This window comes from Triturus cristatus, chromosome 9, assembly GCF_964204655.1.
Source record: "Triturus cristatus chromosome 9, aTriCri1.1, whole genome shotgun sequence".
Taxonomy (NCBI): domain Eukaryota; kingdom Metazoa; phylum Chordata; class Amphibia; order Caudata; family Salamandridae; genus Triturus; species Triturus cristatus.
In genome coordinates, this window is record NC_140592.1 from 1140120887 (window position 1) to 1140148471 (window position 27585).

The 27585-nt window shown below is 46.8% G+C and overlaps 1 protein-coding gene across 1 annotated transcript in view; it reads right to left on the reverse strand.

Annotated features, from left to right (window-relative positions):
- RPAP1 (RNA polymerase II associated protein 1) overlaps nt 1–27585 on the reverse strand; it is a 315008-nt gene that overhangs the window by 66631 nt on the left and 220792 nt on the right. The window contains exons 16-18 of the mRNA XM_085627070.1: nt 13741–13920; nt 12649–12850; nt 3259–3368 (exon numbers count right to left, since the gene is read on the reverse strand). Coding sequence (XP_085483196.1) covers nt 3259–3368; nt 12649–12850; nt 13741–13920 — 492 coding nt within the window. The remainder of the gene's footprint in view (nt 1–3258; nt 3369–12648; nt 12851–13740; nt 13921–27585) is intronic.

Below are 27585 nucleotides of genomic sequence, written 5' to 3' on the forward strand. Positions count from 1 at the left end.
CATACACATCGGCGGCCATCTTGGATTCGGTTTTCTTTAATAGAAGACCCACTGAAACACTGGCAGCAATAAGTGTACATGAATTCTGATGCATGCCAGGCCAAAATCTCAGAATTGAAAAGACTTTATTGTTTTTCCCAATGCGTCTTTGAGGACTGTGTCCATGCATTCTAAGCCCATGCTAAAAAAGAATAATCTATTGAAAGTTGACGACTGTAATGTTTTGCCAACTTTAAGTCATTAAAGATTTCCATATGATAAGTGTAAATGTTTTTATTTAAGCAAAAACAAGATGTAATCTGAGCACAATCTATATTGTTGAATTGTGCACAGGAAGTCAGGGTAGAGTAAAACATATTCACGCTGCAAAATTGTATTCCTAAAGGAAGTAACTGCACAATGGATTACATTCTGCGAAAAGAGCTATGACACACAAAAAACTTAAATTTGTCTCAACTCAGTTTAGGAATACTGCAACCCTTCCAGACTTTCATTTACAGACGTTAAATATGATGTGGTGAAAAATACCAATCTCCAGAATAAAACGTAACTGGAGCCATACTGTTCAATTAATTGGAAGAATAGGTATTTCAGGGATAGAGGGGGATACTCTGAACAGGACATGGGATCATTGATAAAGGCTTGAAAGCTGAAATCAGTGTCCTCATACTTGTGAGCATGGAGAAAGGAGTGGGGGTATAGCTGGTGGCCTGAGAAATATCCTTTGCAGGGACTTCGATTAATCTTGCAGGGCAGACACTTGCAATGAAAATTGAAATTTTCGCAAAGAATAATTAGAAACAAATGTCTTCTATCAGAAATTCTTCAAAAGCAAATTACCCTTTATTTTTGTTTTATTTCTCGTAGAAAAAAGGATGCCTTGTTGCATATATTACAGCTTAAATGGTTGGTTTTGAAGTATCATCACAAATCACATTTTATCTGTGATAAAAGTTTGACTTCAGAGTTGCCTCAAAGTTGCCAACACATGTTTCGTCCTATGGGGGCATGCAAGGCTAATAGAAAAATGAAAACATATATCAACCAAAATAAAGATATATTCAAATTGGGTATGTTATTGGTGCTAATCCCCATTTGTGACAAAAATCTTCACACAGGTTTTCGTGATTGATTTACCTCAAAGATTACATAAGGATGTGACGTGGTAAGAAATGGAAAGTGAAAGTCATTAGTGTCAATTACAGAACGGAAATTAGACATACGCCCGATAACACTAGTTTAGATTACCCCTCCGATTAATAAATAATCGTTATTAATAAGGCACTGGCAGCACTCTACAGAACATGCTACTACAAGACACCGGTACCTTTAACTTTCATATTATTCTTTCGGTGAAGTAATTCAAGAGTTATAATTGTCACTTTTTTATATTAATCCAGAAAGTAGGAATCTGATAAAAACAACATAGAAAAAGAAAAGAAAAATGATAAACATCCCCCAAGGACATAGTTGGATGCTTAGGGTTGTGTACAGGTGCAGATTAAATGACTATTAAACTAACCTACTTCAAAAAATATGACGCTAATATGTTACAGCATTCCTAATGGAACAGGCAAGTTCCAAATGCCGCTCTGACAAAGAGGATTAAATAGGCAGGGATGCGCGTTTAGTGAAAGCAGATTGCCGGTAGTACAGTAAACCATATTAGTAATAATCGCCAGGACTTAAGACATGGATTCTTAAAAAATTAATGTATCCTAGCCGACGGTCAAAGAGAAACAATATAATAACACCATAAATAAAAGTTTTGGTTAAGGAGCCCTTTTGGGATTATATATCTGTCATCCACAACATAACAACGATGAGCGCCATATTAAGGTCATTCTAAATGGATAGTTCTAGGTCAGCCTCCAGAACAAACAAAGCAATAACTCCTACCTAGAATTATTTGCGCCATCTTGACCATTTCAAATTATTACATACTTGAAGGGGAAGCATACATGAAAATCTGTTTTATGAGAGGAGATTATTATAACAGCAACTGCTCCTATTATACATTTATCAATCTAATTGATGGAAAGGTATATTCCTAATGAACAACCCTATTTCCTAAATCCTATGTGGTAAAAAACAAACAGTGTTTAGAATCAGCACCATTTTACAGCCATTCTAAATGGACAACTCTACGCTAGTCTTGTGAACAAACAGAGCAATTACTCCTACCTAGAAGTATATGTGCCATCTTGACCATTTCAAATTATTACGTACTAGAATGGGAAACATAAATGAAAAATCCATTTTATGTGGAGAGGGATTAAAATAGTTACTGCTTTCATTATATATTTATTAATCAAGCTGAAAGAAAAGTATATTCATCAAGAACAACCCTATTTCTTAAGTTACATGAGCAAAGTAAAAAGATGCCATGTTGGAACCTTTATGTATACACGAGAAATGGATTCTCTCCACCAAAGTACGTTTGAAAGTAAGAAGGAATTCGAAAGAATTTCCATATTCTAAATACATAAATTAATTAGAACAGTGTGTTGAACGTTGTGATCATGCTAAGGCATCATAACAACAGGAGGAATACCCAATATGTATAAATAATGAAAGGAGGAAGAGAGTATTGTGCATCACGCAGAAGAATATCATAAAAATAAATTGGTAAACATGTATCCATTAGTATCGTCAAAGGTCTCTAATACATGCATTCCACTAGAGTATGTCAGGAAGATTCCCATAAATCATATCCCCTGTACGTTAATCAATAAAAGTTTAAAGCATAATACCACAGGAGCTAATAACATTATGTTATAATTTGGCAAACGTGTACCAAGATTTGTATTTAGATCTCAGTCAGCCATCTTCCCGTTTTTCAGAGTAGATGGTTATACACTCTATGCCCTCAAAATATTTGTCAGCTTTTCTCAACATACACTGTATCCTCATTCAAAGAAACATTCAATCTAAGACTGCTTGTTGAAGAAATAAATTAAAACATGTGAAAAGGTGCATTGGTCAGAGTATGGTACATATATGCCAAATAATTGCATGCCTAATCATAGTTTGCCAACTAATTTTTGTTTTCAAACTGGCTGAAAACCCAGAAGATAGCCAGGAGAGCATTTTATGTAGACTGGTTGAGCTAAATGGCTTCTAATAATCTGTGTCAACGTTATTTCTTACCATCGGTGTACCTGTTCCTAACATTTTAAAGATCTTTTAGATAGAACCATTAACAGCACAGCATTCTGAAATAAAAGATACCACTTATTAATCGCAGTCTGGTCTTACTTGAGGAAGTCCCACATGCCCAGAATCGCTGACTGACGCAAAAGAGGCAGTAGCACTTCCGCTGTTAATCGCTCGGCATCTTCAACATATTCTATGGGATTCAAAAATGGCTGAGGATGGTAAACAAAAAGAAGAGTGTCTGTGAGAGCCAACACTGAACAAAAACATACAATTAGGTACAGTGATAGCACGCTCTTATACATCAACCTAAGTCTGTATTGATGTTACTTATACCAATCAGTTGCATCATATTGACGTGCATATGGATTTTGGGGGCATATGTATCAACATCTCCATTTGCGATTCTCAAATAGCGATTTTTTGAGAATCGCTATTTGAGAATTGCAAAACGGGATGTATTTAAAAAATTGCAAAACATTTGCGATTTCTTAAAATTCCTTAATTGCGATTAGCAAATTGCAAAATCGCAATTAAGGAATACCTTCCCATTCATTCCTATGGGCCAGGAGGCCCATAGCAATGAATGGGAAGTCCTTCTCAATTTGCGATTCGCTATTTGCTAATCGCAAATTGAGAATAATTTCAAAGGTGCAAGGGTGTCATGATGACACCCTGATGCACCCCTAAAATCAGCATCTGTGCACATATGGCGCACATACATGCCCTAAGGGCATGTATGTGCACCACATGGCACTTTGAAATATGCAAAAAAGTGCATATTTCAAAGAAATCGCAATTTACCATCCAACTTGAAGTTGGTGGTAATTTGCGATTTCTTAAGGAGAAATCGCACAACTTGGGTGCGTGTTACATTGCATTTAAGAAATCGCAATTTGCGATTTCTTAAATGCTTACGCAAACTTAAGAAATCGCAAATTTAGCGATTCCTTAAGATTGCGAGGCTGAAATGCCTCATACATCTCCTTTTGCGATTTTGTATTCGCAAACGCTGTTTTTTTGCGATTCGCAGCGTTTGCGAATACAAAATCGGTTGATACATATGCCCCTTAGTGGTCCGATGGAATTGTTTTCCATATTGTAAATACAAAGCATTAGTTTTATATGTGGCCTCTTAAACACTGTTTGGTGTGCACAAATCCGAAATCATCTTTTTTGCAGTAATGCAAGTCTTTACTACAACAATTTTCTTATGAAGTCTAACTATTTTTCATCCTATTTTAATAAATTTCATGAGAGGCTGAAAGAAAGGAATGCAAGTGTATTTAGCTTCTGATAACTGCTTCTTTGCTAAAGTCAATGAAACAAAACTTCATAGGTGACAGCTTACGAGTGAATGGTAGAAAGTGTAAACCTGTCTGAAGCAGGCACAGAAATACAATGCAAAAATGTAAATGAGTGCGCATTGTGTCTTGTAAAGAGTAATCTTTCTCTTGAGGCTCTAGTCCAAATATATTTTTTAAAGTATGAAAGTACGAGATCTAAGGACAATTTCTTAAAATAACGCGATGGTTTTTCAACTGACCCTTTTTTTTTTAGCACTAGAATCGTCAACACAGAAAATCTTAATAGTCAAACATTAGGACTCTAAGAAAGGCAATGCTGTCTCCCAATTTACCAAGTATTTTTTGCATCATAATAGTGAAATAATTATAGGGCCATAATTTTACTATTTTTCCACTGTTGAACTAACTATAGGCTCTTCTTAATTTTCAGCACAGCCCGTTTCAAATTCTGAACCTTTGTTGCCCCACCCCTTTTTCATGCATATTTCCGATTCCTATCTGGATACCACTGTTACCACTATTGGCCTTACTCAATTTTCTTGTTGCTCAATTGTTATTCTACCCTAGACCATGTTTGGAAACAACAATTAACACCGCTCATACACTTCTGGTGGAGTAAACTTTGGAGTATCTATGCTATAGAGAAACCTTTGACCATTTTAAATGACACACATGCAACATGAAATAAAGTTTGGAAAGAGTTTCCAACCTACATGTCTAGCAACGGGTGGTAGACCCTCTGAACACTCGCCCACCCAAACTGATACCCACAGCTGTTCTCCACACCAGCACAACAGAGGTCCAGGGACCACTACATAGCGACGACCCACAACCAGCTACACAAGCAGTATTATGATCACAGAGGAAGGGGCATATGAAAGGCACAAAGACTTAATGGCTAAGTGGAGAGGCGGAGATGATCACTGCAATGAAAGCTTATGTAATAATTGCAATTGGCAAATGTATTGAAGCGTGATGTATGTTACATGTGGGGAACACAACATCCATAAATAAAGTGTTAAAGTGTTAAAAAAAACAGTTACTAAACCCTGTTGTATTTGCAGTGCACCCCAGCCGAGGGTAGTATACATGAAATGTTTATTCGAATTACATAAATATTGCAATTTCACAATTTAATTTTTTAGTTGTGTAGCTCATTTCAGCTGTTTCAAAGACTATGAATATGTGATGCACTGTAAAGAGGAAGTTAGACATCCAGCTGAGTGGAGAAGGGAGACAGAGGACAAATTGCTAGACTAAATTATTCCTCTCGATGAGAACATAACTTGCGTCAATGGACTTTTATTCAGTAAAATATGGCATACCTCAAATCTCTTGAATTTACAATCAATGCCAACCACAACCTGATCAAGCACATCAATAATCTGGTAAAAAATTTCAAAATATCAGCTGCATCTCTTAAGGAAACTCAAGACCTCCAACCTCCCCCACGTCCCCAACGGATTGCTGAACAGCAGTCCAATCACTTGTTCTCCCACCTTGACGGACCCAATGCTCTCCCAGTGGGTCTACCCAAACGCCACAACTGCTCCCTCTCGAGGCCAAAAACAAGCAAAAAAGAGATACACCTTAATTTTTATTAGCATGCATAACCCACAAAGTGCTCTATTATGGGCTTCCTCCATACCTGCTTTAATGACTGGATTTCTGAAGAGTGATAGATGCTGTCTATTTTGGAGATAAGCAGCCATTGCAGCAAGATGCAACCTAATGGAAGTGTATGCTAAATTGGACTTTTGCAAATGAAGCAAGTAAGAAATAATGTCTTGCACTGTGGCCTTGATCGGATTAATTTGATTTGGTTGGCAGGAGAAAACAAAACGTTTCAATTTTGCAGCATAATAGGCTCTAGTTGTGTGTTTGCGTGCTTGCTTAAGAATGTTCATACATTCTGCTGGTAAGTTTAAATAACCAAATTCTAAGACCTCAGGAGAAAAGTCTTTAGGTTGAGCATCTTGGGGTCTGGATGTCCGATTTGTCCTTGATCCTGAGTGAGAAGGTCCGTCCTGTTAGGAAGTTTCTTGTGTGGGACTATTGAGAGATCTAGTAGTGTGAACCATGGCTGACGTGGCCAGGTTGGATCTAACAGGATCATGGTGAGATGTGTTTGCCTGAATTTCCGAACCAGAAATGGAATGAGAGGGAGAGGTGGAAAAGCTTAGGCAAATCTCACTGACCAACTCATCCATAGTGCATTGCCCTTGGATAGTGGGTGTGGCAACCTGGAGGCGAAGTTTGGGCATTTTGTGCTTTCAGCTGTGGCGAATACATCTATCTGTGGAAATCCCCACTTTTGAAAGTAGGGTAGGAGGACTCGTGGGTTGAGATCCCATTGCTGGGTTTGTTGGTGCGTCTGTTGGTGCGTGCAGCTGAGCAAGTCTGCAAGATTTTTGTCCGTCCCCGGCAGATATTCCACCAACAAATGAATGCAATGATGAGGAGCCCAGTTCCATATGGCTGGAGAGAAATGCGACAACTGAGAAGACCGTGTTCTCCCCTGTTTTTGTAGACAATACATGGCTGTCATATTGTCAGTTAGGACAAGGACAACCTAGTGGGATAGATGGGGAAGGAAAGCTTTCAGTGCTAGAACAACTCCTTGAAGTTCTAAGTAGTTGATGTGTAGAGATTGATGTTTGACATCCCACAGACTATGTATTTTTGAGTCTTGTAGATGTGCACCCCAACCCATCTCCTAGGCATTTGTGAATAGAATGATGTGGGGCACAGCATCAAGCACAGGCCGTCCATTCAATAGACAGTCTATCAACACTAGATCTTGGAGGTGGCCCTGTGACTGAGACCACTGACGAGATAGACATTGCTATAGTGGGCGCATGTGCAGTCTTATGTGGGGAACTATGGCAATGCAAAACGCCATCATTCCCAGTAGTTGCTTAACAGTCCGAACTGTGAGTGGTTTGTTCGGCTGGAATTGAGGTAGAAGAGTCTGAAAATTTTGTATCCAAGCGGATTGGAGTAAGCTAATCCCAACTGTGTGTTAAACATTGCTTTAAGTATTGTTGAAGTTGAAGAGGTTGAAGGTGAGATTTGGGGATTTTGATGGTGAACCCCAACTTGTTGAGTAGATCTACAGTCAGCTGTATATAAGATGTTGGCATTGTTGCTGGGTGCTAGCTTTGATGAACCAATCATCCAAGCATGGGAATACATGAACGTTTTGTCGTCTAAGATGTGCTGCGACTACTGCCAAGCACTTTGTGAACACCCGTGGTGCAGTAGTGACTCCAAAAAAAAGAACTTTTAATTGGTAGTGTGTTCCAGCTACGACAAACCTGTGGTATTGGCAGTGTGCAGGATGACTGGGTATATGGAAGTAAGCGTCCTTTAGGTCCAGAGTGGCTATAAAGTCGCCTTGTTGTAGAAGTGGAATAACATCCGGTAGAGTGACCATATGAAAAAGTGTTCTGACAGGATGTAGTAGTAAAGAGGTCTGAGGTTTAAGATTGGTCAGAGTGACCCATTCTTTTTTGGAATCAGGAAGTATAGGGAATTCACTCCTGTGCCTTGCTGATAAAGGGGGATTGGTTCTAAAGCCCCTTTGAAAAGAAGAGCTTTGACCTGTTTCAGCAGTGTTAAGTGATTGTGTGATAACCTGTGAGTGCAAGGTAGGATGTTGGATGGTGAAGTAATGATCTCCAGTCAGTAGCCATGTTCAATAATGGATAATACCCACTGGTCTGTAGTTGTGGACTCCTAGATTATGTCCCCGACAGGTGTTATGTGGTCAGGGGTAAGGATTGAGCAGTCACTATTTGGAAGGGGAGGCTGCTCCATGCATCGAGGTACCCCTACTCCATCCTCTGCCCCCACCCCTTCCTCTCTTATTACATCTGAAGGAGCCTCTTTAAAAACCCTTAGCGTGGGTGGTTTGGCCCTGCTCCTGCTGAGAAGTGGAGCATCTGTGGTGGTGGATTTGTATCCTGCTTTGTAGCCGGAGCGACGAAAGAAGCCCATAGGCATAGGAGTTTGTAAAGCTCCAATAGCTTTAGCGGTATGGATGTCTTTTTTCATCTTCTGTAAAGTGGTGTCTACCTGAGGACCAAACAGATGTTCTATGTCGAAAGGCATGTGGAGGACTGCCTGTTGGATCTCTGGTTTAAAGCCAGAACATCTGAGCCAAGCATGTCTCCTGAGAAGTATGCTTGTATTAATGCCCCTAGCTGCTGTATCCACTGCATCTAAGGCACATCTAAGAGTTGTTAGTGAAGGCCTGACCTTCTGACACAATGTGCTACCCTCTTTGATTATGTTCCTCAGGGAGATGCTGTAGCAGTTATTTTATTTCGTCCCAATGTCATAACGTGCGAGAAGGGCCTCGGAATTGGCAACACGCCAATGATTAGCTGCTTGTGTTGCTACTCATTTCCCTGCAGCGTCATACGTTTACTCTCTTTTTCAGCAGGTGGCATATACCCAGTTGCCTGACTGTTGGCTCTCTTATAAGCTGTAGTAGGAACAATAGAGTCTAGGGGTATCTGACTGCGTATAAAAAGAGGAGCTGCTTTTTATTTTTTTTATCTACCCATGGGGAATTACAGGGATACGTATGTGCTCTGTAAATGTGTCATCATCTTGAAATAGCATGCTGGGAAGGAGGGGCAACAACTGTGTGTCTTTGTGAGTAGAAGACAGTGTATCAAAAAAGGAAGTCTTGTTCTAGAGACGCCTTATGTAATTGGACTCTATGGTAAGTAGCTGCCCTAGCAATTAACTGTTGATAAGTATTAGCATCTTCCGGAGGGGAGGGATGAGCTGGATAGAGATCTGGGTCATTAGGAGTGACAGTATCTGTATCTTAAGTGTCCAAAGGATCAGGATCCCTAATAGTTCTCCCAAACCTCCTGTATGTGACATTGGTGAACCTGCCGGTGTAACATCGAGAGGGTTATGATGTGGAGATGAAGGAGAAGAAGGTGGGGGTGGTGGAGGAGGGGTGGTGGTAGAGGAGGATGATGAGTAGGGACGGTAGCCTTGTCATTTGCCCTTTTTTTGAGAGACACAGAAACGTCCAATTTTGTTAAAAAAGTTAACTGCCTCTTTGGTGATGGAGAGGCTATAATTTGCCCTGTGCCTTCTTGAATATGGATTTTTCTCTGTCTAATATCCATTTTCTGCAGCATTGGCTCAACTGGAGACAGACAAACTGATGACAGCTTCGAGCGTTTTGTCGCGGTTGATGTCAGAATTGAGGGTTTGGAAGATGAGGAAAGTTTTTTGTCCGGCACCAAGGTAGATGAATTTGGTTGCTGCATAGGTCCCGAAGGCTTGCTGGAGAGCAATGAATGTGCGTTCAATCCGAGGAGGTCGATACCGAGGATTTAGCCCTGGTGGTAGTTTGCGGTACTGCGCCCGAAGACGGAGCATCCGAAGTATGTTTTTGGGATCTGACCATGGCCAAAAAGAAGTGGCGGTCTGGTGACCTCTAAAAGGGGGAAGGTCAAATGTTTGGAAGTCTTTTGGGGAGGTGGAGGAGGGTCGGGCGATAGTCCTCATGCGCTGCCCGAGTGGCAGGGTGTACTCCAATTCGTGCTCCACATCGGAGCTAGAAATCTCCTCAAAGGAGAACGTCTCTTCTTCCTCAGCAGCAAGGTCTTCCTGGGCGTGCACCTTACCGAAAATGTCAGGAGTGTCACCTTCGCTGCGGAAAGACATCTACAGTCGACATGCCCTTCGATAATGGAGAAGAGTATTTTTCGATTGGAAGGACTTGCTGGTGTCGCAGTCAGCCTCGCAATCTGGTGATGATCGGGCGAGAGGCAAAGGTTGCACACCTGATGTTGGTTGGTGTGCGGGTATTTGGCGTGGCACTGAGAGCAAAATCGAAAAGGTGTCTAGTCCATCAGGAACACATCTTTAGCACTGATGGTGCACGCAGGATGGCAGGCCCGAAACGGGCGGCGCACAAAACGGCGATCGATTGGTGCCTGAACCGACTAAAGTTTCGAGCAGCGCGGGTATGGGAAAACGCGATTGAGATAAACTTTACATTCTAAGACCAGATAGAACCGAAGACTCAAACCAAATGGAGTTTAACACGGAGGAGAGGCACACACGTCCGAACCAGACGGTGGAGAGAAAACAATTTAACAAAAGAGTCGCAATATCACAGAGAGGATTGGTCACTCTACCTCAAAAAACTTCTTCGAAGAAAAACAAGCTGCACAACTCTGACCCAACACTATATGGCAGGAGTATGCAGAGCATGTGCATCTACAGCTATACATGCCATCGAACATTATATATATTATCATTGGCCATTTTCCAACACAGGAATGTTGGTGAAAGTTCAATAAAAGCCATGTTGCATGTTTCAGCACAACTCGAGTTCGGGTAATGTTTGCGCTACAAACCCTTTTTAGATAGAACTATGTAATCTAAGTAGGATATTACCACTTCAATGAATAATGTGATTTCACAAGAGGACTGCAGCAGTGGAAGGACAAGCTGAAGCAGATCAAGATGGTAGAATTCATTTGAGAACAGAGTTTGAATATTACCCTCAAATGGCAACCCTTTTGCATGGGTGGGAAGTAGCCAGCCACTCAAAGGTAAGCAGGATGGGTGGTCAAGGCACCTCTGCACGATTTCAGTCTAGCCTCTGTTAACGTAGAGCTAGTTTTGGTGGATCTAATGTTGATCCTGCTTTCAGTACACTGTAATTGGTGGTGGGACAAAGCTCCTTCCTGTAGGCTGGATGGAGGTGGGAGTCATGTGCAGGTGTCACTAGATGCTGTAGGCTTCACAGGTGCAAGTTAAGGCAGACAAGTAGCCATTACATACAAATGGTGAGACAGGAAATACTTGGAGGATGCTGCATCAGGTATCACTTCTAAACAAGTAAGGGACCAGTTTGCTATCTGGATCCCCGTGTTTGCAAAAAGAATGTGAAGCTTTTTACTCACAAATTCTCTTAAATGTCACTAATAGAGACGGGATCAGGCTCTTCCTGAGGAATAAAAACATACCCTCTGCCATGCACAGGAGTCTTACTATGTCATATGTGAAGTTCTAAGCACCTCAATTTTGAATACCTGGTTGTAGAACTTCTTCCTGTTGGCTGCCGTGACACTGACCACTAGATGAACCACAGGCAAGCTCGAGAAGCTTGCCACTCATCACCAGACATGCCAGATGCGGTTTCTTTTTGAGGAAGGGAAATATGAAACTGGAACTTTCACCTCAATATCCGTTGATGCAGCGTTGGTGCAGACACTGTGAAAGAGACTCTATTGCCAATGTCATCTCGTTTAGCTCTAAGTAACACGCATTCCTTTCGCAGGCTCTGGTAAGACTATGTTCAACAAATGTCACAGTTTGTAGTTGAAGGAGAGTTCAGAAGACAACAGACCACACAGAAATTGTGATCATCTTTTTTGGACATCCTGCCACTAGAAGGGGGACATAGTACACACATGCATATATGGTAAATAAAAGAACAAAATTGTATGAAAGTACCATTAGTGAAAAGAAGGACACCTGTGTTATAACAAAAGAAAACATGGCTTAACAAGCTAATGTCCTAGAATGCCAAGTCAATGCACAACACCACAAATAAATTGGTGTTTTTAATCCAAAATAGTCTTCAGAGAAGGCAGAAAATGTTCGAGATGTTCTCAATGGTTGGAAAAGACACAACTGTGAAACTCCCTGCTGGACAGAATATAACAGTTAGCACCTTATCCAAGATTCTTAAAGGCATTTATTTTTTTATAAAACCTGAATTTGTTTACACCTTGCATTTTATGGGCAAAGCTTAGAGTTATTTAGAGTTGTATGGATGCGGGACAACCACCACAAATTGGTAGATGTATTGTCTGCCCTAAGAGTGCATTGATGTCGGTGGCACTCTAAATACGGCGGGGGAGGGGGCGGGGTCTGCAATTTTTTGGCACAAGTCCTGCACTACCAAACTGTAAATGAAACCCTATATATTTAAGTACAACATTATGCCATATAAGAAGGTGTGCAAACATCCTTATCGGACACCATCAAAATATCTACTACTACTTTCGACCTCTAATATGTCAATTATGTACATTTGTGGTTTTGACGCTTTTAATTTATTTAGTAATAAGCCTTTACCATCTCCATTCATTTCCAATTCCAAATAATGCTATTATTTTGTTTTTCAGTGGCTTACCTGTCGACTGCAAGATCTGTAGTAGCCTCCTAAAAAGATGATGTATGCCGATGTTAGTGGTCGAATGAGGTCCCAAGAAGCTGGACGGACGATCTCTTCTAGGGATCTCTTAAAACATGCTTCCAGAAACGGCTTGAGCCCAGCCACATGAATCCATGTAATTGGAGGAGGAGGAATCTGAGGTCCATCTTCTGTGAGACTGCTGCAATGGCACGAAACATTTATTTTACACAAAGGGCATTTAATATGATTGGGTGGATAACCCAATTAATCCATTACAAAGTAATGTAGCATACAGTTCTTGGAAAGGTTAGCTTTCTACTTATTTCCTATGGATTCCATGTCAGTTTTCCTGAGAAGCGTACTGAAAGTTTTATAAATTGCAAATATTACTCCACAGAGAGACTGGAATGTAAAAACAGGATGGCGCTCAAGTTTCATGAAGACACAGAAAGAAAGCTATTGTCTTGCTGTAAGCCATGGAGACTGAGGTGCCAAAAGTTCTTATCCAACCACAGACATGTCACTCCAGACCAGCTCAAAGAGAGAAAGAGAGAGAGAAGAGAAGAGAAGAGAAGAGAGAGAGAGAAGAGAGAGAGAGAGAGAGAGAGAGAAGAGAGAGAGGAAAAAGAGAGAGAGTGTGTGTGTGTGTGTGTGTGTGTACATACATACATATATAGTGGCCCTTTCTTGTTAAAAAAAATAACTGCTTGCTTTATACTCACGGAGTCAGCGCCTGTCATTTGCATGTGGCAGGATTGATGGTATATACATATATATATTTATTAACTGAACTCACTATATACCTCCATTTTATTACATAGGAATATCTGTTGAGGAGTTTTTAAAAAATGAATCTACAGACAGTTAAAACTGGAGCTCCCTTATCCATTTCTAACAAATAAAGTAAGAACTGAATAGTTTATAACAGATACTGAACTATTCCCAGAAAACATATGAAACCAAGATGGCTCCCAGTTGAGTTGTTCAGATGCCGAATTACCTCCTTATGAGGACTGCGGCTTGGTATCCACTTAGAGTACGTAGTATGCCATGTACTAAATCACACTGCAAAATGAACAAAACACTCACCTATCCAGCTGCTGTTGCAGTTCAGCAGCACAGGCTGCTGTTTGAATCACATTGGTCAGCAGGGTAACAATCGCAGCTGCTCTTTGAACAAGCAGAGGAGCTGTGGCATGTCCTTGACGACAGTCACTGACAAGGCACGACAGGGTCTGAATAATTTTCACCAGCACTGGGTAGAGATCCCTGGGAATACAAAAAATTCAAGAATGTGGCGTGAAGGACAGTACCAACTAAATATATCTTTAACCTTGTGAAAATGTAAACAGCAAATCAATATTTATAAATCTATTCTTTCAAATTTATAAAAATATGAAATACATTATGTTACTTACCTTATAAGCATCTGTTCTTGGCATGTAGTGCTGTAGATTCACATGATTTGCATACTACTGCCATCTAGTGTTGAGTCCAGATGTTTGCAAGTTGTTTTTCTTCAAAGAAGTCTTTTGAATCACAAGGTAAGGTGACTCTCCTCTTGGCAATAGTGCCCATGGGCATCGACTCCATTGTTAGATTGCTTTCTCGCAAGAAGGTGAGAATGGAGTATAAGTAAGCATAAGTAAAGAGATGTTTATGGATATGAATATACATTAGAACAGCAAAGACTATAGGTGTCCAGGAGCAGGGTGGGCACATGTGAATCTACACCTCCACATGCCAAGAGCAGATGCTTACAGGGTAAGTAACATAATCCGTTCGAGGCATATGTGGCTGTAGATACACATGTTTTGCATAGACTGTATAGCAGTGCCCTCCAAAAAGAGGTGGCTAACCAGTGGACGGTGAGGTTGTTTGAAAAAGTGTATGGAGCACCGTCTGTCCTACATTAGCTTGTTGGCGTGCTAAAACATCCACACAATAGGGCTTGGTAAACATGTGTACTGTATACCATGTAGCTACATTACAAATGTAGGCTATGGGAATATTGCCTATGAAAGCTATAGATGCCCCCAATTTACGTGCAGACTATGCTCTAGGGGGTATAGACAACGTCCTTTTGGATTTGAGATAGCATGTCTGGATACATTTAACGATCCATCTAGAAATGCCTGCTATTGAAATGGGTTTCTCTTTATGAGGGGAAGCAAACGCAACAAAACGTTTTTTTGTTTTGCGAAAATCTTTTGTTCGGTCAATATAATACATTGATGCACTTTTAACGTCTATGAAGAGTTCTTTCTGCTATAGAATCTGGTTGAGGAAAGAAAACAGGTAGCTCAACAGATTGGTTAATGTGGAAAGGGGATACTACCTTTGGAAGGAATTTTGGATGGGTAGGAAGAACCACCCTATCCCTATGAAGCTGGAAGAAAGGTTTTTCTAAAATGAGTGCTTGACGCTCACCGACATGCCTTAATGAGTTGATAGCAATTAAGAAAGCAACCTTCCAATAAAGATCCTGGAGGGGGCAATTGTGTAATGGTTCAAAGGGTGCACCCATAAGTCGTGTTAAAACAATATTAAGATTCTACACAGGTGCAAGTTAGACCCTTAGCGTTATCACTCTTTTAAGGCCTTCCATGAAAGCCTTAATAACTAGCACTCTGAACAAAGAGAAGTGTAGCATATTTTGAAGATAGGCAGCCACTGCTACGAGATGCAGATGCATGGAAGTGTAAACAAGGCCTGAGCAATGTAAATGCAAGAGGTAACAAATAATGGTTTGTATAGATGCATTGAGTGGATCAATCTTTTAGTTATTACAATAAATAACAAATCTTTTCCATTTAGCTGCATAGCAAGCTATAGTGGTAGGTTTACATGCCTCCTTAGGAATGGTCATGCATTCTGCTGGCAGGCTTAGATATCCCGAAGTGTATGACTTCGGGAGCCGAATTGCTAGGTTTAGCTCCTTAGGGTTTGAATGTCTGATTTCGCCATGGTTCTGAGTGAGAAGGTTTGGGATGAGGTGAAGCTTCTCATGTGGAACTACTGAAATTTCGAGTAGTGTGGTGAACCATGGTTGACGAGCCCATGTGAGAGCTACCAGAATGAGGGACATCTGCCTCAGCTTTCGAAGCAGAAATGGAAGAGGAGGAAAAGCGTAGGCAAACATTTCTGACCAATTCATCCATAGGGCATTGTTTTTGAATAGAGGGTGTGGGAATCTGGAGGCGAAGTTTGGGCATTTTGCGTTGTGTGCTGTTGCATAGAGGTCTATTTATGGAAACACCCACTTGTGGAAATATGGGAGGAGGACTTGGGGTGGAGTTCCACCTCGTGGACTTGCAGTCGCATCCTGCTGAGGTGGTCCACAAAGTCGTTATCTGTTCCTGGGAGGAGTTCCTCTAACAGATGGATTTTGTGATGATTGCCCAACACCAAATGGTCTGAGAGAGGCGTGACAGCTGTAGAGAGTATGCCCCCCTATATTTGTACATAGTACACGGCTGTCATATTGTCCATCCAGACTAGGACAACCATGCCTATTAGGTGAGGTAGAAACGCTTGAATCTATAGGTAGTTGATGTGGAGATTTTGGTACCTGGTGTCCCAAAGACCCTGAACGAGTATGTTGGAGGGAGGACCACCGGGGAGTCGGAGGGACTACTCCGGGCACCTTCCTACCGCCAAGTTATAGCCGAGCGTCGCTGAGAGGCCTCCTAGGAGAGGTCCTTCTCCTATAATCGTACTAGGCCCAGTAACACCACCACACAGGACTCCGTATCAGTTGCTTATCTTGGTTCTTTATATAAAACAAGGAGCACGTTCAATATGTACAGTGGGATCGAGAGATCCAGTAAGAGTCTCAATGTCTTGGAAGGAATAGGGTAGCGGGACAGTCTTAGTACCAACCAGGTACGGGAGGTGTCAGCGCCAGACCTTGGATGCTGGTCTCAGAGCGACTCGGACGTGGAGAGCCGCGACGGCGTCAGCAGGGCTCGGGTGGTAGTTCCGCTTGGGTAGAGCCGCGACAGTCAGCAGGGCTCCGGTGGTAGGTCCGCTTCGGTCGAGCCGCGACGAGGTCAGCTGGGCTCTGATGGTCTGTTGCAACAAGGTCGGGCCGCGACGGCGTCAGCAGGGCCCCAAAGGTTCGTGAAGGTCTTGTAAGCACGATGGAGCCGCGACGTCGTCAGCAGGGCTCAGCAGGTAGTTTCAGGAAGAGTCTTTCTCCGTAGGGTCAGCCGCGATCCGATCAGCAGGGCTCTCGACTCCAGGATACAACTGACATCTTGTTGTCGGGTCGCCCCAGATATAGGTCTTGAGCCCTTTGATGTCCGGACCCGTGCGCCCAGGAGGGCGGAGAGGCCGGGTAGGGCGCGGCCAGACGCCCAGCAGGAGAGGCGCCAGGCCCCAGAGAGCTGTGGGGCGGTCGCACCTAGGTGTGGAAGGACGGTTGGGGGTCCCATCGATACTGCCCTCCGCCGGGAGTGGGAAGGGCTCACGTGGTATCCCCCGGGCCAGGGGTGGGCGCCTCGATGTCGGGCCTCGCTGGGACCGAGGCCGGGTAGAGCAGGGTCACGGAGGTGGTCACGTGGGGTGACGTGTAATCCAAGATGGAGGAGCCCCGAGGTGCATGGGACCTCGTGCAGCTGAGCGAGGGGGAACAGGACCACGCCACGAGGCCGGCTCCAACACGCGTCCCCCCCCAGCTGAAGGCAGGGAGAGTCACCCATCTCCTTGGGGGTTCTCCTCGCCGAGGCGGAAGAATCGGGACAGGCCGTCAGCATTGGCGTGGTCGTTGCCGGGCCGGTGTTCCACGGTGAAGTCCATCCCTTGCAACGAGATGGACCATCGCAACAGTTTGGGGTTCTCGCCCCGCATTTGCATGAGCCACCGCAAGGGCCGGTGGTCAGTCTGGACCCTAAAGTGGGTGCCGAACAGGTAGGACCGGAGCTTTTTGAGAGCCCATACCACAGCGAAGGCCTCCTGCTCGATGGTGCTCCACCTCTGTTCTCGTGGCAGAAGTCGGCGGCTGATAAAGGCCACAGGTCGGTCGAGGCCCTCGGCGTCCATCTGGGAGAGGACCGCCCCGACCCCGTACTCGGATGCGTCGGTCTGCACCACAAATTCCTTGCTGTAGTCAGGGGCCTGTAGCACCGGGGCAGCACACATGGCCGCCTTGAGGGTTTCAAAAGTGGTCTGGCAGCGGGGCGTCCAGTGCACCACCTTGGGCTGTTTCTTGGAGGTGAGCTCCGTCAGGGGGCCCACAATGCTGCCATAATCCTTAATGAATCGCCAGTAGTAGCCTGTGAGGCCTAAGAAGGCCCGGACAGTGGTCCGGGTTGCGGGGGGCTCCCATGCCTGGATGGCATCGACCTTCAACTGGAGGGGTGCTACCTGGCCACTCCCCACCTGGTGGCCCAGATAGGTCACAGATCCCTGACCGATCTGGCATTTGCTGGCCTTAATTGTGAGCCCGGCCCTTTGGAGAGCGGCCAGGACTTGGCCGAGGTGTCCCAAGTGCGCGGCTCAATGGTCGCTGAAGACTGCAATGTCGTCGAGGTAGGCCGCGCTGAAGGTTTCTAGCCTGGCCAGGACCTTGTTTACCAGCCTCTGAAAGGTCGCTGGGGCGTTCTTCATACCGAAGGGCATCACCCGAAAGTTATAGTGCCCATCGGGGGTGGAAAAGGCGGATCGTTCCTGGGCGCCGGGAGTGAGCTTGATCTGCCAGTACCCAGCGGTGAGATCAAAGGTGCTTAGGTAGCGGGCGGCCCCTAAGCGATCGATCAGCTCGTCTGCCCGGGGCAGGGGGTGGGCGTCGGTCTTGGTGACTGCGTTCAGGCCCCGGTAGTCTTCACAAAATCGGAGTTCCGGAGAAGTACCGGGGGCGGCGGCCTTCGGCACCAAGACCACCGGGCTGGCCCACGGGCTGTCGGAGGGCTCAATGACTCCGAGGGCGAGCATCTTGGCGACCTCGGTCTGTATGCAGGCCCGGACTCGGTCAGGTACTCTGTAGGCTCGATGTCGCACAGGGGGGCTATCCCCGGTATCCACGTCGTGTACGCACCAGGGGGTCACCCCGGGCGTGAGAGAGAAGAGGGCAGCGAAGGGCTGCAGCAGCCTCCGGCAGTCATGGCGCTGTTCTGGGGTCAGCGTGTCGGAGAGGTGGACTCCCTCTAAGGAACCGTCTTGGCCCGAGGACCCCAGGAGGTGGGGCAGGGGCTCGGAGTCGCTTTCGCCCCCATCATCAGTAGCCAGCAGCAGGCTTAGTTCAGTTCGGGCAAAGTGGGGCTTGAGCCGGTTGGCGTGCAGGACCCGGAGGGGGTTCCTCGGGGACTCCATGTCGACTAGGTAGGTGACGGGGCTCTTCCTCTCAACCACCTTGAAGGGCCCGGTCCATTTGTCCTGCAGGGCGCAGGGGTCCACGGGTGACATGACCCAGACTTGCTGGCCTGGCTCGAACTCGATGGTCGAGGCGTTCGCGTCATACCAGCGCTTCATGTCTTCTTGGCTGGCTTCGAGGTTGGCTTCTGCCAGGGCCCGGAACTTCCGAGTCTGGTTCCGCAGCCCAGGGATTTCTGCGGTACCTCTCGATAGGCGAACAGGAGGCAGGGCAGCAGGACATCCCACCTCCTCCGCAGGGGCTCTTCCAGACCCTGGATCATCCCTTTTAGGGTCCTGTTGAACCGCTCGACCAGTCCGTTCCCCTGGGGGTGGTAAGGGGTAGTGAATCTGTAGGTGACCCCACATTGTTGCCAGAGGGATTTCATGTACTTTGAAATAAAGTTTGTACCCCTGTCGCTCACCACTTCTCGGGGGAACCCCACCCTGGAGAAGATGCCCATCAGGGCCCGGCCCACCACTGGAGCTGTCACAGTGCGGAGTGGGATGGCCTCCGGGTATCGGGTGGCGTGGTCGACCAGTACCAGGATGAAGCGGTGTCCTAGGGCGGTTCGGGGGTCGAGGGGCCCCACGATGTCGATCCCCACTCGTTCGAACGGGGTGTGGACGGCTGGAAATGGTTGGAGGGGGGATTTAACTCGACCCCCAGTTTTCCCGCTAGCCTGGCAGGTCTGGCAGGACCGGCAGTGGTGGTCCACGTCTCTCCGCATTCGGGGCCAATAGAAATGGGTCACTAGACGGCTGTAAGTCTTGTCCCGCCCGAGGTGTCCGGCGAGAGGCACGTCATGTGCCAGGTTCAGGAGGAACTCCCGGAACCGGAGGGGAACCACCAACACCCGGCCGGCTCCCAGCTCGGCGACTTTCTGCTCGCTGTATAGTAAGTCTTTGTCCCAATAGACCCAGTGGGTTCCCGTGGGGTCCCCCGAGGCCTGGGCGGCCGCTTGCTGTCGGGCCCCCTCGAGGGATGGGCAGGCCTTCTGTTCTCGCTGGAACTGTTCGCGGGTGGGGCCCCCATCGTGGCGCTACTGAGCCAGCTCGGGGATCTCGCTGAGGGAGGCGGCCTCGTCGGGAGACAGTTCGGACGGCCCGGTCTCATCGTCGGGTTCCTCCGTGCCGGAGGAGGGGGCCAGCTCTGGGCCCGTAGGCTGGTCGGTGGCCGCGGCAGCGGCGGGTTGGGCGGTCATGGACCGGGTGGTGCCGCAGGCCCACTCAGGCAGTCCTAGCATCCCCAGATGCTCTCGGCGCTCCACCTGGGCCCAGGGGGAGTTCTCTAGGTCATTCCCCAGGAGGCAGTCCACGGGGGCGTCGTCGCGGACAGTCACTTTTAGGGTGCCGGACACTCCTCCCCACTCGAAGGGGATCCTGGCCATCCGGCACATGCTTTCGGTGTTGTCCGCGGTCCGGACCGGGCATAGGACATGTGGCAGGATTTGTTCGGGGATCACTAGGTGGCAGCGGACAGCGGTCACGCTAGCCCCAGTGTCCCGGAGGGCTTCAGCCCGTCGTCCGTTGATGGTGACCCACTGCTGGTACTTCTGGGTGTTGCTTGGGGTGGCAGCTCGGGGCACCATTTCTCGGGAGCCCAGGCATACAAGCGACATGGCAGCTGGTTCCCACTCGGGGGACCCGTCCTCGCGGTTTTCCTCCTCTTCTTCTCCTTCCCCCAGGGCAGCGGCGGCTATTTGTCGGGGAGGGGGCCCAGCGGTCCCGTTTCGTCGGTTCACGGGGCAGGCCGGGTCGCTCGCATAGTGGCCGGTCTGCTGGCAGCCGAAGCAGGTCACTGGTGATCGAGGTCCCGGTCGGGCGATGGGGGTCCCCCTTCGGCCCAGGGTCGGGGACGTGTGGTTGGCGGCTTGGCCTCGTGGCGGGCTTCTGGGTGGTCCGGCCGGGAAGTCTCGGCTGCGGTGGGACCCCCCTCCTCCGCCCCGCTGGCGAGGGGGTCCCATGGTACTCCGTTGGTAGTCCCCCACGGGGTTCCGGGGGACCCTTGTGTTGACCCATCGGTCTGCTTCGGCGGCGAGCTTCCGGGGCTCGGTCAACTTACTGTCCAGGAGGTGTTGCCTTAGTTCTACAAAGCAGTTGTTGGCGAGGTGCTCCCAGACAATGAGGTCGAACAGTTCATTGTACGAGGTGACCTTGCTCCCTTTTATCCACCCTTCAAAAGCCCGGCTGAAGAAGTCCACGTACTCGACCCAGGTGGTACCGGGGAGCTTCTTGCAGTCCCGGAAGCGCTGCCGGTACATCTCAGCTGATAGTCCGTAGCGGGTGAGTAGGGCTTCCTTCATGTGATCGTAGGAGGTCATCACTGCGTCGGGGAGTTGCAGCAGGGTATCACGGCCCTCGCTGAGGAACCTCCCCCATAGGCCGGCACCCCAATCCTTCCGGGGTACCCGATGGGAGGTCATGGCTACCTCGTAGGCTCGGAACCACTGCTGGATGTCGTCGTTCTTGTAGTACTCTTTGACGACATCCTTTGGGATATGAACCTTTGGCTCGGTCAGTGGTAGGGCGTCCCGGGCCCCGGGGGTGCTGGTCTCCCCCGTCTTGGATTTCAGTTCGAGTTCTTTGAGGCTCCTCTCGTGCTCGAGGGTTAGCCGTCTCTCTTCGAGCTCCCGATGCCATTTCTTTTCCTCGATTTCCTCTTGCAGCCGTAGTTGCTCCAGGGCTATTTTCTTCTCCGCTAGCTGGAGCTCACCGTCCAGCCGGAGTCGTGCGAGGTCCATTTCGTGTGCCCGGACCCTCTCCCGTTCTCGTATTTCTTCGTGGGATAGGCGGGCTTCAGGGATGCCTTGCCCCCCCCATCTGTCGGGGTTGTGGTCGGCAGGTTTTCGTCCCGGGCCGAGGTCCCTTCGGTGCGGGGTGGAGTGGCCTCGGCTTCGGCCCAGGCTTTCAGGGCTTTCTGCATTTCTTCCTTGGTGCCCAATCCTGTGGTTGGGATCCCTTTGTCTTTGCAGAATTGTTTTAGTTCTTTGTGGGTGTATTCTTCCAGCTTTTCCAGCTGGAAGGTTGCGGCCACGGTTGCTTCTTGGCCGTCCATGGTTCCCTTTTTCTTTTTCCGTCTGGTTAGGTAGTGGGTGCGTTACTTGCTTGTACGATTGCGTCTGGCTCGGATCCCGTCGCTGGCCACCAAATGTTGGAGGGAGGACCACCGGGGAGTTGGAGGGACTACTCCGGGCACCTTCCTACCGCCAAGTTATAGCCGAGCGTCGCTGAGAAGCCTCCTAGGAGAGGTCCTTCTCCTATAATCGTACTGGGCCCAGTAACACCACCACACAGGACTCCGTATCAGTTGCTTATCTTGGTTCTTTATATAAAACAAGGAGCACGTTCAATATGTACAGTGGGATCGAGAGATCCAGTAAGAGTCTCAATGTCTTGGAAGGAATAGGGTAGCGGGACAGTCTTAGTACCAACCAGGTACGGGAGGGCTCAGCGCCAGACCTTGGATGCTGGTCTCAGAGCGACTCGGACGTGGAGAGCCGCCACGGCGTCAGCAGGGCTCGGGTGGTAGTTCCACTTGGGTCGAGTCGCGACACAGTCAGCAGGGCTCCGGTGGTAGGTCCACTTCGGTCGAGCCGCGACGAGGTCAGTTGGGCTCTGATGGTCTGTTGCAACAAGGTCGGGCCGCGACGGCGTCAGCAGGGCCCCAAAGGTTCGTGAAGGTCTTGTAAGCACGATGGAGCCGCGACGTCGTCAGCAGGGCTCAGCAGGTAGTTTCAGGAAGAGCCTTTCTCCGTAGGGTCAGCCGCGATCCGATCAGCAGGGCTCTCGACTCCAGGATACAACTGACATCTTGTTGTCGGGTCGCCCCAGATATAGGTCTTGAGCCCTTTGATGTCCGGACCCGTGCGCCCAGGAGGGCGGAGAGGCCGGGTAGGGCGCGGCCAGACGCCCAGCAGGAGAGGCGCCAGGCCCCAGAGAGCTGTGGGGCGGTCGCACCTAGGTGTGGAAGGACGGTTGGGGGTCCCATCGATACTGCCCTCCGCCGGGAGTGGGAAGGGCTCACGTGGTATCCCCCGGGCCAGGGGTGGGTGCCTCGATGTCGGGCCTCGCTGGGACCGAGGCCGGGTAGAGCAGGGTCACGGAGGTGGTCACGTGGGGTGACGTGCAATCCAAGATGGAGGAGCCCCGAGGTGCATGGGACCTCGTGCAGCTGAGCGAGGGGGAACAGGACCACGCCGCAAGGCCTGCTCCAACAGAGTAGATGTTGTTAGAGTAATGAGTGCGGATGTCTACCAACACTAGATCATGTAGTTGACCCTATGATTGAGTTCACTGTTGTGCTAAACATTCCTGTAGAGGGTGCATGTTTAGTCTTGCATGAGACACTATGACAATGCATGAGGCCATCATCCCTAGGAGATGCATGAAAGTTTTGACTGTTAAATACTGATTAGGTCAAAATTGTGGTTCCAGTGTCTGAAAATGTTAAGTTCTGGCTGTATTTGGATAGGCTACGCCCGTTTAACTGCTGAGCATAGCTCCTACATATGGTTGCAGTTGTGGGGGTTAAAGATGGGATTTTTGAGCATTGATTCTGAACCCCAGCTGATGTAGAAGATTAATGGCAGTTTGAGTGTGTTGTTGACACAGATGGTGTGTGTTGGCTTTGATAAGCCAATCAACTATATATTGGAAGACATACATTTGTTGCCTTCTTAGATGGGCTGCTATCACTGCTAAGTATTTGGTGAATACTTTGGGTGCAGGAGTGACTCCGAAAGAAGGTCTTTGAATTGATAATGGTTTCCTGCGATGATTAATAAAGCTTGCACTTCCTGATTGAGCAGCTGTTGATTTTCCAGAGAAAGCCTGTGGGTGTGAGATGGAATATTGGCAGGATTGATGGTGAGCTCCAGGCAATAACTGTGTTGGATAATTTCCAACACCCACTTGTCTGATGTTATTGATTGCCATATGGGAAGAAATTGCTGTAGTGACCCCAGGCAGGTGCAGGATGATCGGGGGAATGATTATGGAGTCACTGTTTGTTTCCAGATGGGGAGGTACGGGTTGGTGCGCCTTTACCTCAAAATTTGGCGTTGTTACCTCTATAGTTGCCCCTGTAAACTCCTCTGGATAGAGAGGATAGAGCTTGTGTCCTGTATGAAGATGTGGATGCTTCTGTGAATGCGTTTTTTGATCCTCCTCTATAAAATGAGCGATGAAAGGAGCCTATTTTGGAGGGTTTCTGAAGTGCTCCCATTGATTTAGCCACTTCTGTATCTTTTTCATTTTCTCTAAGGCCTCATCCACTTGTGGCCCGAAGAGATGCCATTTATCAAAAGAAGCATTTCGTAGTGTCTGCTGGACTTCTGGATTAAAACCAGATATACGTAACCATGCATGCCTTCTTAGGAGGACACTGGTATTAATACCTCTGGCAGCGGTGTCTGTAGCATCTAGTGCACAACTGATGGAGGAGGTGCACGAAAATGCTACTTACCACAGAATGCATCTGTTCTTGGCATGTAGAGCTGTAGTGTCACATGCTGTGCATAGCTCGCCATCTAGTGTTGGGTCCGGATGTTTGCACCTTGTTTTTCTTCGAAGAAGTCTTTTCAGTCACAAGGTAGGTGACTCCTCCTTTCGGTGATAGTACGCATGGGCATCGACTCCATCTTTAGATTATTTTGCCACAGAGAGTGATGATGGAATTAGTAAGAGTAGTAAATAGAGATTTCCATGTATATTGTATCTAAGTAAGATATTACTGCAACAGGTATAGGTACCCGGGGAGGCGGGTGGGCGCATGTGACTCTACAGCTCTACATGCCAAGAACAGATGTATACTGTGGTAAGTAGCATTGTCCGTTCGAGGCATGCGAGCTGTAGATCACATGCTGTGCATAGACTATATAGCAGTTATCTCCCAAAGCGGTGGCTAACCTGTAGCTGCTGCAGCTGTTTGAAATAGTGTACGTAAAACTGCTTGGCCCACCCAAGCTTGCTGTCTAGCTAAGCCATCTACACAATAGTGTTTTGCAAATGTGTGTGGTGTAGACCATGTTGCAGCTTTGCAGATATCATCTATGGGTATATTTCCTGAAAATTCCATAGAGGCCCCTAATTTGCGAGTGGAGTGCGCTCTAGGGGGGATTGTTAATGTGTGTTTTGCTTTAATATAGCATGTTTGAATGCATTTGACTATCCACCGTGCAACTCCTGATTTTGATATAGGATTGCCTTTAAGTGGTGCAGCAAAAGCAACAAATAGTTGCTTTCTTGGTCTTACGGAAAGGTTTTGTCCATTCAATGTAGTAGAGTAATGCCCTTCTCACATCTAAGGTGTGTAGAGCACGTTCTGCCACAGAATCTGGTTGAGAGAAGAACACAGGCACCTCAACAGATTGGTTGATATGAAAGGCAGAAATGACTTTAGGTGGGATATTTGGGTTGGCCTGAAGAACCCCTTTATTTTGGTGTATTTGTAAAAAGGTTCTTGTATGGTTAGTGCCTGAAGCTCACCCACTCTCCTCACTGATTTGATAGCTATGAGGAAAGCTACCGACCCAGTGAGAAATTGCAGTTCACTTCTATGCAATGGCTCAAAAGGTGGACCCATTAGTCTGGTAAGAACAATGTTCAGATTCCACAGTGGTGCAGGTGGAAGTCATGGGGGGGAATGATTCTTTTAAGTCCTTCCAGAAAAGCTTTATTAGCAGGAACTCTAAAAAGAGACAAATGTTGTCTATTCTGAAGATATGCAGCTATTGCAGCAAGATGTAAGAGTATGGATGTGTACGCTAAATTGCTATCCTGTAGATATAATAGATAGCAAATGATGTTTTGTATTGAAGCATCAAGCGGGTTGATTTGATTGTTATTAAAGTATATCACAAACCTCTTCCACTTTGCTGCATAGCAAGCTCTTGTGGTAGGGCGCCTGGATAATTTGATTATATTTATGCAGTCTGGTGGAGGATTGAGGTAGCCAAACGCTAAGATTTCAGGTGCCAGATCGCAAGGTTGAAATGACTGGGATCTGGATGTCTTATGTCTCCATGGCTCTGAGTGAGAAGATTGGGAGTAAGATGTAGTTTTGGTGAGGAACTAATGATAACTCCAACAGGGTTGTGAACCAGGGTTGACGGGCACATGTGGGAGCAACTAGGATTAGTGTCAAGGACTGTTGTCTGAGCATCTGAACTACTAATGGAATGAGTGGGAGAGGCGGAAAAGCATAGGCAAATATCTTTGACCAATTTGTCCATTGTGCATTGCCTTTGGACAATGGGTGTGGATACCGGAATGCAAAGTTTGGGCATTTTGCGTTTAGGTGTGTGGCGAACAGATCTATATCTGGGAAGCCCCACATTTGAAAGAATGGGAGGAGAACCGGAGGGTGCAGTTCCCATTTGTGGATCTGTTGTCATGAACATTACTCCTGGAAGGTGTTCTGCAAGGAGATACATTTTGTGACTTTTAGCTCATTTCCAGATGGTCTGAGCTAGTTGCGACAGCTGGAGAGAATGTGTCTCCCCCTTTTTTGTATGTAGTACAGTGCTGTCATGTTGTCTGTACGAATTAGGACAGCATTGCCTACTAGATGAAGTTCAAAAACTTTGAGCGCTAGAAAAATTGCTAGCAGCTCGAGATGGTTTATGTGGAGCTGCTTTTGTTGCAGAGTCCACATGCCCTGAATGGTATGTTTTTGTAGAGGAGCGCCCCAGCCAGTGAGCGATGCATCTGTTGTAGTACTATCTGTGGAACCGGGTCGAAAAAGGGCAACCCTTTTAAAAGGTTTTGTGTATTCCACCACTGCAGAGAGCGATGGGTGCGGCCGTCCACCAACATTAGATCTGCTAACCAACTTTGAGCTTGGTTCCATTGACGTGCTAAGCATTGATGGAGGAGATGCATTTGAAGTCTTGCGTAAGGTACGATTAGAATGCAAGAAGCCATCATTCCTAGTAACTGCATGAACACTTGAGCTGGTAATGAGTGTTGGGGCCGAAACTGAGAGTCTGCATGTAGTGGATTCTGGCTGGGTTGGGACATGCTAGAGCTTTTTGAGTGTTTATTGTGGCTCCTAGATACACCTGTATGTTGGATAGTTGTAGATGAGACTTTGTCAGGTTTACGGTGAACCCAAGTTCGTGGAGTAGTTGTACTGTTTTTTGAGTGTGGGGTAGGCAGCTTTGATGCAAGCTGGCTTTTATGAGCCAGTATTCTAGGTATGGATAAACGTGAATGTGCTGTCTTCTTAGATGAGCTACCAAGCACTCTGTGAAATCCCTGGGTGCGGTAGTTACTCCGAATGGGAGGACCTTGAATTGATAATGCTGGCCCTCTACCACAAACCTGAGGTATTTGCGATGAGCAGGGTGTATGGGAATATGGAAATAGGCATCCATTAAGTCCAGAGTGGATAGAAAGTCGCCTTGTTGAAGTAGTGGGAGCACTTGCTGGAGCAGACCATGTGAAAGTGGTCCGACTGAATGTATAGATTTAGTTCTCTGAGGTCTAGTATAGGCATGAGAGAACTGTCTTTTTTGGGAATTAAGAAGTACGTGGAGTATACCCCGGTCCCATGGTATTGTAAGGGGGCTGGATCTATAA